The 12567-nt window shown below is 30.8% G+C and overlaps 1 protein-coding gene across 1 annotated transcript; it reads left to right on the top strand.

Moving 5' to 3' along the window:
- Positions 1-290: 290 nt before the first annotated feature.
- MONOS_16137 (uncharacterized protein) lies at positions 291-2571 on the top strand (the record flags this gene model as incomplete). Its single annotated transcript, XM_067869051.1, has 2 exons — positions 291-2427; positions 2519-2571. The coding sequence occupies exons 1-2, from the start codon at positions 327-329 to the stop codon at positions 2569-2571; spliced, it is 2154 nt and encodes a 717-aa protein (XP_067720240.1). The 5' UTR covers positions 291-326.
- Between the last annotated feature and the right edge of the window lie 9996 nt (positions 2572-12567).

The following is a 12567-nucleotide window of genomic DNA, read 5'->3' as shown; positions in this document are numbered from 1 at the left end:
TTGTTTTTTTTATATAAAAGAAATAACATTTTATCAATATATTATAATATATTTTTTTAAATATGGATAAGGATCTTTTTGGAAGAATATCTTCATTGGATAAAAGCGCAAGGGATGAGGAAAGATGGATTTTGAGGCAATCACGAGAAAGATGGCAGAAGGTGGGAAATGGAATGGGAATGGATGAGTGAGCAAAGGGAAATATAAAAAATGGATGGAAAAGGTGGGATTTGCAAAATGGAAAAGGTGCTTTGAAAAGGGGGAGGGGAAGCGATAAAAGAACAATAAGAATATTGATTTGGCGAGGTTGACACAAATTTGACGAGATGTTGAGTTTGTTGTTCATTGTGGGAATCGCGTCATGTGTTGAAGCAGTTAGTGATGTGAGTGTGTTTAAAGGGAGTTTAGTGGTTAAAAATGCATCAGTTGAGTTAAATCAAATTTCATTGGAGAATGATGATAATTGTTGTTTAGTGTGTGGAAGGAAAGGGAGCGTGGTTGTGGTGAGGGGGTGTGTTGTGGGGATGGGGAAGGATGATGGTGCAGGGGCATTTGATCTGAGTGGGAGCATTGGGGTGTTGACAAACATCACATTGAAAGGGTGGAGAAGAGGGGGAGAAATATACTCTGGAAGGCTGTTTGGAGGGAAGGGATATGGAGAGGAGAAGGGTGGAGGTGAAGAAAAAGGAGGAGAAGGAGGAGAAAGAGGAAGGGGGAGAGGAAGAGAAGGAGATGGATATGGAGAAGGCATTGAAGGGAGCATTTCGGTGAGCGAATCACACTTCTCTTCTTTTTGTGTCTCATCAGCCCCGTTCCTTTCTTCACCTTCAATACCCCTTGTATCCCTCTCCAAATTATCATTTTTCAACATCTCAACAACAAATGATGCATGTTCACCTCCAACAACTACATTTTCACAAACCTCTTGTTTTATGAATAGCTGCTCATTTTCATCAGTCTGTGACGCATATGATGGCGGGATTGTCCCTTCTCTGAACAACCAATTGGCTTTATTATCTGTCTCAAATACATCATTCGTTGGGTGTTGCAGGACAAGAAATGTTGTATGTGAAGGAACAACAGAGGTGCCATTGAAGCCAGACAGACAAAACGAAACATTCAATGGAGCAAACACATTCACTTGGTGCGAATGGAGTGGCTCGAGGACAACAGGAGAAAGCGATTCCGTTACGGACGGGGTATCGAGTGGAGGGGCAATCTGTATGTACAATCTCAATTCTGGAGAACTTTCAGTTTCGCATTGTTCATTCAATGACTGCTATGCTCATTATGCTGGAGGAGGGGTCATGTGTTTTGGAATCAGTTCGGTTGAGATTGAGCACAGTTTTTTTAATTCTTGCGAAGGACAAAATCGCTTTGGAGGAGGGATGTTTGTTTATACGATTTCATCGTGTGTTCGGATCAGCGGATGTGAATTCCAGAATTGCAAAGCAAGTTATGATGGAGGAGGACTTTTTCTCGAAAATTTTCAGGTTTCCGAAACAGGATGCATTGGAGAAGAAATAGGAGAAGGGGAGAGTGCGTGTGTGTTTGACTGCTGTTTCACTTCATGCTCAATAACAAATACTGGTGGTGGAGGCATGCTTTGTCAATTCGTTCCTACTAAATATAAAATGAGGAGCGTTCAGTTTATATCATGTTCAGCATTAAGAGAAGGAGGAGGATTTTGGTTTTATCCAGTTCAAGCAACAGCTCCAAGTGATGGAATCTATTGTTATTTTCTTTTTTTCCATGAATGTAAATGCATGACTGGATCAAATTCATATGGGCATGATGTGATGTATTATGATCGCTATGATCTTTTTAATTCTTCAGGAAATCCATTTCATGAATGCTACACAACGAATACAGATGAGCAGAGAGTATGTTATGGATATAATTTGTCGAGTTCAGGGAGTTGGACATATCAGCACACAGAAAAGAAGTGGTGGTTGAAAGACAAGACGATGTACGTCTCAGTGAGTGGGAATGATTCATATGAGCCGTGCGGGTCAAATGAATCAAATCCGTGCAAAACAGTGAAGAAGGCCTTCGAGATGTGCGAGGTGCAGATAAGCTTGACAATCACTCTGATGGAAGGGGATCACAAAAGTGAGACAGCAACAATTGATATTGGAGAAAAGAAAATTTCAGTCATTGGGAAAGAAAGGGAAACAAGTTCGATTGGAACTGGAGCCCTTTTATCAGCTGGAGTGCTGTTCAGTGTGTCAACAGGTCATCTTGGAATGAGCAACTTGAAGGTTGACTGCAACTCAAATATAAATCCTTCGCCGAATGTGGCTGTGGTGTCTGATGGGGGTGGGTCACTCTCATTGGAAGATGTTGTGATCACCACGAGTAAAACAGGAGACGATGTGATGTCGTCGTCAGTGTTTGTGGCGGTGCTGTCGCAGCTGTCGATGGTTGGTGTGGAGATAAAAGATATGAATATTGCAAAACAATTGTTTTCTGAGCTTGCCTCGCTGTCAATATTTTCATCTTCATTGTTTCGATTTAGCACCTCAAATTTTAAAAAAAACTCAGTCAACTGCTTTGACAAAAAATTGGTAAAAAAAGATGAGAAGAAAACGATATTGAATAATTCAAAAAACTTGTTTCGAATTATAAAGTTGAAAGTTGAAATGCTTGGACAATAACTTTGCGGGATGTTCGCAATTTGTTTTGATGTTTCGTTTGTGAAATGAAGGGATTGGTATTTTATCATCAAGAATCAACACACTTTTTTCATTCAGGTTATAGAATCTATCTAATTGATTATATAATCCCTGCATTTGAATCACACCTTTTGCATGTTCCCAACAGCCCTTTTTTGTCAAACTTCAGATTTTCTCAATTCGATAAAACATATTTCCTATTATCTCTTCTCCTTTGTCCGAAAGGATGGAGAAGTCAGTTGTTAATAATTTTGGAATGAAGAATTTTGGATGCTTACAAAACCAAATGCACCATCAATTTCTTTTTCTATCTTCTTTTTTCAACAACATTTCATGCTTTCTGCCTGTCACGATATTCTAACATATAATTGTCTTCACTTTTTCAGAATTTTTTTATTGTTTATTGAGAAATTGTTATCCATTTTTTTGTTTATTTAATTCACCTAATTTTTTGATTGAAAAAGTTTGATATCAAATACAATTACTCACTTAATAATCAAAACAGAACTACAAAATCGTTTTGGAATGTATTCATCAAAATCATAGTCTTTTTTTAAAATTGTGATGTACTTGACATGAATATGAGAATTATATGATTATCGAATTTACACGTTAGAAATATCACAACCAAAAAAAAAAAAAAAAAAAAAAAAAAAAAAAATCTATTGTTATCACCCTTTGAATTGGTGATGATAATGTTGAATTCTTTCAATAGGGTGATTGTTTTTAACCGAACATTATTTTAATTTTTTTATCAAAAAATAAAATATTTTTTCTAGTTGCATGTTGATATTTTCGAAAATATTCAACAATCAACAGTATAGATAATCCATAAATACTCTTTTTATTATTTTTCTTAGATTTCTTCGTTCATTATCATCTTCAAAATCATCATCTTTTAAAATTTGGGATTTTGATATTTTTCTTTTTTTCGGCTTGTCTTCAGAAAACAAATCTTTTTCAATTTTTTCTTCAGCAGAATCATCAATATTCTTTTCATCTTTCATCTTTTTGTATTCTTTCCATTCATCTAAAAATGCTTGGTCGGTAATATTTTTTCCATGGAAATTGAAACGATGGGTTTTTTTTTTCAGCTGAACTGAAGGAGTGTCAGGCAACTTCACCAATACAGTATTGGACTGCCCAGACAACACTCCGCTCTTTTCAAATGCAGAGTGAATTGTTGAAGGAAGCAATGCAGTTTGCAAAGCCTGTGGCAAGGCATTTGCAACTGCTTTTCGTCTGAGTGCGATCGAAGAAGAAGATGGAACAACATAGTTTGAATTGAAACATCTTTTAAACACATCAAAAACTCCACGGTCAAGTGGCTGTGAAAGATGAGTGCTGCATGGAATAAACGTAACGACACCATTTGATGCAATTTTTTTTTTTACCAAAGATCTGGCTGTGCTCTTGAAGGATGAGAATCCAAGAGAAGCATGCATCTATCTTCGTACATATCCAGCAATTTTCTTCTTCGGACAATTCCAGAAAGCAGTCTCTCTTTAGCATATCGAGCTAACAATGTTTCAGTCATCCATCCATCATTGTCTGCCCAGGCGTGAAGCTGTGGGCTGAGCAAGACCTTCATTTCAGTTGGTTGTTTTTTTGATGGACAAAGAACAAGGCTTGGAAAGAATAACCATCAGCTGCAACTGCAACCACAAGAGTTGAGTTCGGCATGTTGATTGGTGTTTTGGAAAACCTGACTGGAACATCTGAGGGATGAACGACCAGTTGTTTTGTGGAGTCGGAGAGTCGAAGAGAGGATTCGGAGGTATTGAAGATGAGTGAATGAGAGCATTTGTGAAAGTCATGAATTGATTGAAGAAGAGATAAGAAAAGTTGAAGAGACTGATTATTGGATACAGATAAACGTTGAATCTCAACATTATGAGGAATAGATGTCTTCAGATATGGATTTCGTTTTTCAAAGGAATAAGGAGTTTATTTGGAAATTTTGACTTCTTGATCTTCTTCTTCTTCTTCACTTCGAATTTTTCTATCAGATAGCACTGATTCCATCTTTAATAATAATTTATTATTAATACAGATAAGAAAAAGCATCAAATACAAACCAATCGTTTTGTTTGAGTTACAGAATAACTTCCTCCTGTCATGCTTTCAATTCTGATAACTCCGGATATTGCTTCTTTGTTGTCTTTGGTATAAAGCTCTCGTCGACAGACTTTTCTCACGGTTCAACCCTTTTCAACAGTTGTTACGGATCGGTTTATCGATAAACGAGAGAATTCATTTAGATTAGCAGAGTTGGTTACACGGCATTTTCCATCAGCAATTATTGAAGAAACACGTACCAATTGATTTTTGATTTGACGATACTGGAAAGATTTCATCAAATCTCTCAATTTCGTCATACCATTTTTTTTTTCTTTGTTTCACTACGCTTATAAAAACAAAATATTAATTATGATCTTATTTTTATTTTTTATAAAAAAAAATTATTTTGAAATGAAAAAAAATCAAAAAAAATTTTTCAATTAAATTCTAACTTAGTCAGCCCCGTTGCATCTACCAAATCTCTTCAGGGAAGGCACAAATCAGAGATGGAGGAGCAAACCCTTCCATATGCCCACACCACAATCAAAGATTAAGTATTGAAATTTTATCTGAATTTCAAACTGTAAACTTCTCATTATTTACTAAAAACAATTATAAAAATCTGAAAAGTTGGTTGATTAAACAAATTATATAATTTTTTGTCCGAATAATAAAAAATGCACTGATAAGAAAATCCATTCAAACTGTTTATTTCCGTTTTATTTCCACAACCATTGACCATTGAATTTCAATTATGATCCTAATATGTTTGTGTTTATCAGATGGGTCATTCTTTTTGAAAAGTCGCAAATGTTTAATTATTGATTTTAATTAAATTTATTCTTTTTTGTATTTTTTGGAGCAAATCCATCAAACACTATCATATGGCACATTCGAATTTTCAAACCTATTTGATGTGAGAATAAGTGCATTGTAAAGAAATATGATTCATTCACTTCAAAAAATGACAAAATTTAATTCAATTCAGGTAAATACAGTTATAAAACGATTGCATCTTTTCAAAAATAATGACCCATATGAAAATTAAACAATTGCGACTTTTCAAAAATTAAAATTTTTCAAATCTGATTCGAAAAATTTTATTGAAAACCTTATTCTTTCATAAATTATTACTCCAAAAATTAATCAAAATCTTGAAAAACTTTCAATCATAGCCAAAAGTTCGAAAAACGAAAAATATTTTTAAATAAAATTGACAAAACTTGTTATTTTAATACTTTTTCATCGCTTTTTCAATATTTTCCAAATGCCTCATATTGAATAATTGTGTAATTCGAATTTAATAGGAATTATGACAAAATTGAAACATATCTCATTTGAATGCACACTTTTTCACTGAAAATTTGCAAAAGAAAAATTTTGTTTTCATGACCAATTTTGAAAAGAATAAAAAAATACAGTGTTGAAGCGTTTATATTTTGGTAATTGCAAAATACTCATTTTATTCAAAATAAATCAACATCAAAAGTTTTGTAACTCGTTTATTTTTGAATTTATTTTGATTTAAAATCTTCAAAATATGAAGAAAAAATCAACACAAACATTGTCGATAATATTCACAATAACAATGAAACAATATTTTTCTTTAATTTCATTGACTTGTAAAAACAATTATTTTATTAATAATATTATTAGATTTTTATTGATAGTTATTATCTTTTGAATGATTTTTGGTTAATCCAATCCTAAAATTATAATTAAATTATCAATAAATTCAATTCTATAAATATTTTCAAAAATAAAATTAGTTATTCATATAACAAATCTCATTTTAAAAACATATAACAAAATTGAATATAAACAATTATAAACATTAAAAAATTAACAAATAACGATAATAGTTTTCAATTTTTCTAACAAAAGAAAAATCTTCAATATTATGAATGTTTAAAAAAGACAAACAAATAAAAATCGATTTATCAATTAATAAAGAAAAAATCGTTTTGAACTACTAAATAATCTTGAATTATTAATTGATTTCATAATAATATTAACTTTTCATAAATAAAACTTATATTATAAATTCTAGATATATTTATTATTGAATCAAAGATAATAAATGATATTTTAATAATTAAAATATATATATATATATATATATTTATAGTTTTTTGCTTTTTGATAAGAGTGAATAAATGCTTAAGAAATTGATAATTGAAGTTAAAGAATATGATTGGAAATATTATTGGTAAATATTGTGGAATATTATATCTAGATTGAAACCATTTTTACATAATAATTTAATTTTATTTTTGAAAAAGATTTTCTTGTTCAAAACAAAATAATTAGTATTTTTATTTATAATGATATTTTACACATTGTGTTTTTTCTTAAAAATTCCTTTTTTATTCTTTTTTGTGTCAAATTTAAAATTCAATGTTTAAATTAAATTTGGAGGAAAGTTAAAACAAAGTTATTTGTTGGAAAGGGATTTTATTTCTCACTTTTATAAATAAAAATATATCCTAATGTTTTTTTGATTTATCGAAATTGAGCATAAATAATAATATGAAAAAATAAAATAATGTGTTTATCTTTTATTCTGTTAGAAACAAAATATGATCAGTGATAATTTCTTCGAATCTTCAATCACAGATGAAGATAAGCCATTTCCTTCTTCTTTTCTGCTGAAACTGCGACTCAATTCAGAGTCTTCCACCAAGCGAGTCATTGAATCATCATCTATGTGGTTAATGTTTTTTTGAAAAGTTTCTTTTGTTTTATTTCATATATAAAAATATTTCCGATATTTTTAATTTCTGTTTCCACAAACGAAACTTCACTAAAATGGAAACAAAAACTTTACAATAGTATGTTTTCCATTTCAGTAAAGTTTCATGAGTGTGAACAGAAATTTGAAAATAAAATGAATTTTTTTTTCTTTTTTTTTTGATTTGAAAACTTGACAAAAGGAAATTTACTAAAAAAATTAATATTATAAGTTCATCTTGATTTATCATTTTATAATTTATCATAGGTGGGAAGAAAGTTCATAATTTCTTTTTCAAAATAAGTGAAGGTGTAATTCTTTAATAAACGAAATATGAAATTCGTTATGAAATCATCAATAAATTTGTCTTTTGCACAAGTTCGAAGTTATAACGCACGAAACCTCGAACAAAACCATCAATTCCATTTGTTCAAACACTTGTAATTGGGTCAACAAAATGATATTAGTGACACACAATCATGTGAGAGAAGTTGAAGTCTTTTCGGCTGTTGAAAGCACACAATTCATCACTATAAATTGTTGTCTTTGGTTTTATGTTAGCAAAAATGACAGGAAAAAAAGATCAACTGCTTCTGTTCTGCACGCGAATAATAAAAAATTTTTCACATCTGTCTTTTCTTTTTCTTTCTGTTCCTCCAAAAAACTAGACAAGTGCCTTTTTCCTTTCTTTGTGTAATTTTCTTTTTCTCAATATTGCTTCGTCGACTTCCACGATATGACTATCTCCCCCAATAGGTTCGAAATTTTCCATAATTATTTTTGAAGAAATAGATCTGCAATGGGAATACCAGAATCCAACTGTCTTTCTGTTAACATTTAGCAAAATGCTTGATTGAGTGATGCTCAATTTAAGAGAAAAATACAAAAAAAATATGAAGATGTTTGTCAACTGGACTATTTGAATATCTGAGCGAAGTTCCTTCAAAAATGCTAATTGTCTTTCCACATTCAGATGATCAACATTGCCTCATTGTCTCAGATCTGGATGATATACATTTCAATCTTGCATTTTGGACATCGTTTGTCATTTTTTTGTTGAATGTTTCCAATAAGCCAATCGAAAGAACAAGAATTCAAGAGAAAGTTTCATTCATTTTTCATATTTTTCTGTTTGAATCATTCAAACAGGATGTCATAAGGATGGAAATTTACAAAAAATTAAAAAACTCATGGTTTATAAATTTATTAAATGGGTGATTTTTTTTGAAATCATATTTTTTTTCGGCCTCAAAAATATACCATTAAAAACATAACAAATAATTACCTTTTGTGACAATAATTTATCGAAAAATCATTATTGTTTGAAAAAACTGTGTTTTCATTAAAATATTTAGCAATAATCAACTTGATATTTTTTGAAACCCATAAGTTTTCAAAACATTGGCGAAAACTCTTGTTATTTCAAAAAATTTTATCAAAACAGAAATGATTCGCTGCAAATGTTGACTTGCGTGGACTTATTTATTAAAGTTTCTTTAAAAACGTTATTAATAAAAGAAATATCAAGCTTTGAGAATTATTCATTTGTTTTGTTTTAATCATGATATGGAACAAATTTTTCCAATTAATTCATCTCTTATTAGATATTGAAGTGTTTGAATAAGATTTTTATTTCTTGCATTATTTTATTGGCAGAGTTCTATCCATGAATATCGATTCAGATCACTTTTGAAGTATTCATTTTTTATCAATTCACAGAGGATGAAATATTTCGAAAAGAATCTATGCAGAAATCAGTTTCAGTTTGCTGAATTTCTCTAAAGAGTTCGAATTTCAGATAATGCACTTATCTAGCTTTTCTTTTCATTTCTTAATTTAAAAAAATGATCGATAATTTCAAACAAGATCTTCATCATTTTTAGAATTCATTGTTGTTCTGCTTCAATTATTTTGTTACCAATTCTGAAGAACTCCGCAATTCAGTCAGTATCTTTGGATATCGTCTTGGAACATCATCTCTCTTGTTCATTTGTTTGAAACGAACAAAAGAAAAATCGGATTTTCAGTTATGTGGATAACTGACTTTAAATATGTGATAGCCATTCATTATCTTTACATTATTATCGAGATTTTTTTATTGAAGCTCTTCACTTGTGACAAACAAATATGGATTTCAGACTGATCACATATTTTTCAATCCACTGCATTCAATGAAATCTCTTTCAACTTTTTCTTTTTCAGAATATATTTATGCATCCATTTAATATCTCCTTATAATTTTTCTTTGAGCAACTTTTCATTCAAAGCAATTTTTAAACTTCAAAAAAAGTTTTCTCTTTTATATTATAATATTTTTAATACTGAAAACAATAAAACATTCAAAAAAACGCACGTTTATAAATTAAATATATGCGGAAATAGAAGTGTAATAAAATAAGAAATACATCGACAAATTGTTTGAATCCTATTAAAAATTTTCAATTAAAGTTATAATAAACAAAAATGTGTTTTTCCAAATTTACAGGATATTCAACTTCAAAAATTTTCATAAATTTAAATATATGTGAATACAATAATAAAACAAAAAGATGTGTCGACACAATTCAATAACAAACTTTTATAAAAAAAGTGACTAATATTGAATGTTAAATTTTTGTTCCACAAGAAAGCCCACCCTGGGAGGCTGATTCTGGACCCAAAGCCTTCAAGTGGCTGTATTGGACCGGTCACAATACAGCCACAGGACGGAATCAGCCTAGCCTCAAATCTTTAACTATTCAAGAAAAAGAACGAGGTACCTTGAAAGTTTAGCCTTTCGGTTGACATTCAAGGCTTGAGCAGCAGGCTTTTCAAACGGAACATAAATCAAAAGTTCAATATTCAAAACAAAACAATTTCAACTCAAAAGACAGCTTCATTATTATTAAAATCATCACTCTCAAAATAATTACAAAAAATTTTTTTCCTATCTTTAAGAATCTTTAAAGTGTATTCGCCAAGTGATAATGAGCGACTTTCTCCAGTCGTCCTGTTGAATTTTTTCCTTATTCTCTCATCTCTGCTTCTCTCTTCTTTGAAAGGGATTTTCTCAGTTCCTCTCAAATTTTTTGGTGTGACTATCGATCGAAAAACTTCGTTTCCTCTTTTTTCGTAGAAGAGATATTTCTTCAATGATATAACATTTAATTTTCTCCACAGTATTTTGTTGGATGGATTGTATCTAATTAATAATAAAAAAAAACACACAAAACTGAATTTAAAGATTTAAACTGTTTCAATAACAATCACACTTTAAGAAATATCGAAAAGTTTCGTTCCCATTTTGGCTTAAGTTTTGATTATTCGCACTCGACAATAATGAATTTGTTTGAAAAAATTTAAATAAATTATAAATGTTGTAAATCACTGTTTGATCATCTAAATAATTGTTCATTAACCTCGATAAATATCCAAATTCTGCGTCAAACTCACACTTTCCATGTTTTTCTCCAAAGAAAGAGAGAGTGGAACGTTTGTTTTTCATTTGAGGAGAAGAATCAGATAAAATAAAATGCAAAACGTTTGAGTTTCTGAAATGTGTGCCTGTGTCGCACATAAAGTGATAATCCGTTATTTCTTTAAGAATGGGGTTTGTCAGGACACTCTGCAAACACTCAATCGTAAACCTGTAATCATGAGACAAATTATTTGAGAAATAATTGAAAATATGTTTTTCAATTTTCCTATTAGATCCACGTTTGTAAACGATAATACAAAGCTGTGAAATTTCTTCTTTTTCATAGAAATCACGACTCACTGAATTTCGTCTTATCGGAGCTATCCAGTTTTCTTTAAAATCGAATAATATGAGCGCTTCTCCATTATTAAGATTCTGTTTCATGAATCGAAAATGTGTTTGCTGATGATGTGCAATTATCTTGTGGTTTTGAATCAGCTCCATTGTTTCCACATCTCTTTTATCCAAAGTTTTTCCAAGTGATTTCAAAGTTTCCCTTTTTTTGACTAGTGATTCATATTTTTCACACAGATCGCATAAATCTGTTCTTCTTTTTGCTCGTTTTAGATGTGCAGTTCGTTTGTAAAATGAACTCGCAGACATTTTGATGTTTAACAATTTGAACTTTTCGTAAAGTTTAATCTTTGGGATGTTGATGAGCCTTGTTTGAAATTTTGCATTGGCTGCATCATTGCCATTACACGATGTGAAAAAAGAAAATTGGTTTGATAGTTGTTCTTCAGAATAGACATTGGAAAATGAATGTGAATGACTTGTTTGAAATGAAATGTTATTGTTGCAACATCTTTCAGAAGATGATGAATTTCCAGCCTCTTCTCCTTGATTATTTTCCGATATGTGAAGCTGAATCGGATGTTGATACTGAAGTGAGCTTCGAGGAATACATGATGATTGTGAAGGACTAGATAATGTTGAATCATTTGTGATATCAGATGTGAAGTGTTTTTGTTTGTTGTTTGCAGATGAGGAAGGAATAGCAATATTTGTATTGTGACTGATATTAATTTGCTCAAATTGGTATCCATTGTTTTGATGTGAGTGTGAAATGTTAGAATATTGTGAAGTGTTTGTATCCTCGAAGTGAATATCTGAAGCGTTGAAATGTACAGTGGATTTTTCTTTTGCTGTTTTTGTAAAAAACAAATTCGGAGATTCTGGATTATTCACTGCATAATTTTCTCTTAGATAAATTTGCATGAATATGGATAGGAGTGGTCTTGATCCATTTGAAATATGTTTGTTTATTTCTTCATTTATAGGTTTTGAAATTGATAAAATATTTCCATCATTGCATAAAATCCATTTTTCTGAATGCCTTGAATGAGAATCGAATAATGAATCATCAATTCTTCTCAAGCAAAAAAAATGACCATTATCATTGTCACCGTTGTAGAATAGTTGTCCAATAAGAGTGTAATTGTGAGCGTTTAAATAATGAATGTCACTCAAAACTTGTTTCCCTTGAATGCTAGAGAAACTGATATTCTGAGGCACGTGCGTGTTTGAATGTTGAATGTTACTGGGGTCTTCCAATGCAATGAATAAAAATTTTGGAAAGTTCTCAATGTTCAAAAAAGAATCATGATATGTGTTTTGACCACAAAGTTCGCAATATGCTTCTT

The sequence above is a fragment of the Monocercomonoides exilis genome (genome assembly GCF_001643675.1).
Source record: "Monocercomonoides exilis strain PA203 chromosome Unknown scaffold55-566112, whole genome shotgun sequence".
Classification (NCBI taxonomy): Eukaryota; Preaxostyla; order Oxymonadida; family Polymastigidae; genus Monocercomonoides; species Monocercomonoides exilis.
Note: the sequence above shows the minus strand (reverse complement) of the source record. Positions and strands in the feature narration are given on the sequence as shown.